Genomic DNA, 3,815 nt, shown 5'->3' with positions numbered 1-3,815 from the left:
GAGTGAAGAGGGAGGTGGCAATGGCCAAACAGAAAGCATATGATGAGTTGTATGCCAGGTTAGACACGAGGGAAGGTGAGAAGGACTTGTACAGATTAGTGAGACAGAGAGATAGAGATGGGAAGGATGTGCAACAGATAAGGGCGATTAAAGACAGAGATTGAAAGGTGCTAACAAGTGAGGAGAGTGTGCAGAGAAGATGGAAGGAGTATTTTGAGGAACTGATGAATGAGGAAAACGAGGGGGAAAGAAGGGGGAAGAGGTGCATATTGTAGAGCAGGAAGTAGCAAAGATTAGAAAGGATGAGGTGGAGATGGAGCTGCCAGGCAAGAGGTCAAGAGGAAGGCCAAAGAGGAGATATATGGATGTGCTAAAAGAGGACATGAAGTTAATTGGTGTGAGAGTAGAGGATGCCAAGGATAGAGTTAGGTGGAAACAGATGATTCGCTGTGGCGACCCCTAACGGGATCAGCCGAAAGAAGAAGAAGAAGACCTCTACACCAGGAGTCACCTTCATTGGCTTTTCAAATTCAAAGTTTCCGCTGTTTAACTGGTGTCGTGTTTTGGCATGAAATGTGAAATTGCACTCGCAGCCTCTGCTCTTCTTTTCGAGGTCTTATCACGTTGGGTAATGAGTGAAAAGTCCAACAGGAGCAACTGTTGCTGGGGCTTGAACTAAAGTTAAATAGTTTAGTGTTAGCAAGCTGCTGACACTGGCAACAGAATGTCATTCTGCACACTAGGAATGTAAAGTTACTTTTTCTAATGGGGGAAAGGTTTGTTAATTCAATGACTGTCAACATCAGTAGCACAGGTTGCTGCATATTTCACTGTGGATGTTGCGCTGCTGTTTATGCAGCTTGTAGCAATGTTGTGTGTTCACTCTATGCAGCCGTCCTCCTCACTGTTGTTCATTTAACTGCATGTGTGTGTTTTCTTTGTTTTGGCTCCACACGTCAGCTGTGTAAATCTAACACAAACAGGATTATTGTACAGTGAGTTGCTCAAGTCCAAAACACACATGTTTATTAATCGAAAATTACACATTTGTTTATCATTGTTATCGAAGAGATTTTTTTAATCATAAAAATGATCATTGTCATCTTATCAACCCAGCACTAGGAGGGAGCTACTGGCACATTTTGTGAGACAGCTGATGATATCATCTAGCTCACACAATGCGCCAGTAGTCACCACATCATTTCACTGGTGATTTAGAGCCTTTGCAATAGAGGGGTGAAAAATGTGAGGGTGGTGTTGGAGGGAAGGTCTTAGCAACACTAAAATCAATAATATAAAAAAAATTCTTAAAATTATGTGATATGATAATTTTACAGTAATACAGTATATCCTTTGTACTGTATAAAGGTGTGTGAGACCCATGGAGTTTTTGGTGTTCTCTTCCTTCAGGGGGCGAGATGTGGAGAAGGCCTGCGCTTCAGGAACGTGTCATGCTTTGTTGCTGATGGTTTGGGTCATCACAGTAGCCTGGTGGATGATGAACTGTGTGGAGATCTGGAGCCTTCAGTGGACGGATATCCACACATTGTTCTGAAGGAGCCCTGTATTGTACCCTGTCCAGGTAGGTCACAACTTCTGATATTACACACTCCTACAGCCCTCATCTTACAGGTGTGAGCTAGAGCTGAAAAATATTTGTCCATTAATTGATTAGCTGACTGACAGAATAGAGATGACGGACAAAAATCAAGAACCATGTTGTAATAAATCAGAATTATCTGTTAAATTCACGGGACTACCTTAATTCATTCCAAAAAGTGATTTTAAGTCTCCAACATAAAGTTCACCCCAGAAAAGCTGAGGATGTTCTCTGATCTCAGCTGGTTTCTGCTCTGCACAGGTGAGTTTGTCCTGCTGTTTAACATACAGTCTTAAATAAAGGTAGATTTTAAACAGAGAACTGACAAGTAGTAAGTAAGTGTTTTATTAATCTGAGAAGAGTAACTAGTAGCTCAAGTTAGAAAATAAATATTATGGAGTAAAAAGTATAATATTTGCCTCTAAAGTGTCCAAGTATGAAGTAGCAGAAAATGAAAATATTCAAGGAAAATGCAAATACCTCAGAATTGTACTTAATTACATTACCTGAATAAATGTACTTAGTTACTTTCCACCACAGAATGCAGGGCTAAAATTGGGCTTAATCCACACAGTGTCTGCCCAGCGTAACCAGGTAATGTTGTCTACTTGTTAGATGGTCAGTATCAACTGACTAGATAACAAAAATATGAGTCTTATTAGTGTGCTTACTCTGAATCCTAGCAAATATGCTTAGTGCAGGTTTTCCCAGAGACTGCTGAAGCACGTACTGTTTTGCGTGCTTGACTGCAGGAGCTTCAAGAGCTCCAGAGTGTGGCACACTGTGCAAAACTGGTGTTAACAGGTGGGAGGCTGAGGGTTAATTATGACTCCACTCATCCAAAAGAGTTGTCAGTGTACATTAGGTCTACACATGTACATACACACTTGAACGTTTACTGTGTGCACACTGCTGCTGCTATAACCGCAGTCGGTTTTCTTTTTACAGCAATGTAGTGGAACCTTAAAGGTTTTCACTGAGGTACAATAAAAGCGCTACAAACATCTCAATATTATAAAAGCTTCCTGCATTAATTAAATTCCCACATCTGCCTTGTGATTACAAAGGGAGCAGTGTGACCTATTTAACAAAGAATTTTCTCTTGGCTGAGTGGATCATGCTCCTTGGCATTGTAATGAAAAATGGATTTAGCTTTTTGTGGGGAAACATTTGAGAAGAGGTTTAACTCTCATTTCCATTCCATTTTGATTTGTGTTAGTGACCAACAAAGGCATAACTGGATGAATTTTGAACTCATTTTTCTAAGCAGCTTTAGTTAAAGGTAGATTTCTCCCTTGGTAGCTTTGCTGTAGTTCAGCTTCTTCCAGTATGAAGCATTTGCTAGCTTTCAAAGCAGCTTCCCCAACACTGCATGTTTATGGACACTTGTTTTCCCCAGTTCCTGGTCAGCTGTTTGTCTTTTGTTTCCTGACTGCCTTGTCAGATTGTTTAGTCACCTTCATTATCTGGTAGTTTGTTCCATTCCCTGTTAGCATCAGTTGTGTTCAGTTCAGTTCATTTCAGTTTTATTTGTATAGCGCCAAATCACAACAAAAGTCATCTCAGGACACTTCACAAAGTAAAGTCTAGACCTTACTATTATCACTATTATTATTGGGGAAAAACCAACAAATCCCCCCTGAGCAGCACTTGGGGACAGCGGGGAGGAAAAACTCCCTTTAACAGAAGAAACCTCTGACAGACCCTGGCTCTTGGTGGGCGGCCTTCTGCCTCAACCAGTTGGGATGAGTGGATAGAGGAGAGAGAAAAGAAGAAAAGCAACAAGACACAACAAACACAACAACAAGCAATCAAACAATGGTCAGGTTGATGTGGCCAGTGACTGCTCATCAGAAACGTAGAGCTCCAGAGCCAGGGCAACCTGCAGAAAGGTACAGGGAGAAAGAGAGAGAGAGAGAGAACACAGTTAGTGACGGGTAGTAGTGGGATATAGATGAATGGAGAGAGGAGAGGAGAGGAACTCAGAGCACCCCCCCAGTACAGTTACCGATTCAGTGTTTGTTCTAGTATTGACCCTAGTTCACTACACTACTTGCCATTGCTGTTGTTGTAGTTCCTAGTCAGCCTATATTCTTGTGTAGTGTAGCTCTTGAGTCAGTCACTGTGTGTGGTTGTGCTGTTCTCAGCCAGTTGCTTTACTAGCATTGGAACCAGGAACCAGGTTCCTGGACCAGTCAAATCCCCTCAGTCTTTG

General features: G+C 41.7%; 1 protein-coding gene across 1 annotated transcript in view; it reads left to right on the top strand.

The window, feature by feature from the left end:
• Positions 1–3,815, top strand: part of thsd7aa (thrombospondin, type I, domain containing 7Aa) — a 243,676-nt gene that overhangs the window by 213,720 nt on the left and 26,141 nt on the right. Inside the window, exon 22 of the mRNA XM_020621420.1 lies at positions 1,411–1,582. Within this exon, the coding sequence (XP_020477076.1) occupies positions 1,411–1,582 (172 nt within the window). The remainder of the gene's footprint in view (positions 1–1,410; positions 1,583–3,815) is intronic.

Source organism: Monopterus albus, unplaced genomic scaffold (assembly GCF_001952655.1).
Source record: "Monopterus albus unplaced genomic scaffold, M_albus_1.0 scaffold259.1, whole genome shotgun sequence".
NCBI classification, from domain to species: Eukaryota; Metazoa; Chordata; class Actinopteri; order Synbranchiformes; family Synbranchidae; genus Monopterus; species Monopterus albus.
Note: the sequence above shows the minus strand (reverse complement) of the source record. Positions and strands in the feature narration are given on the sequence as shown.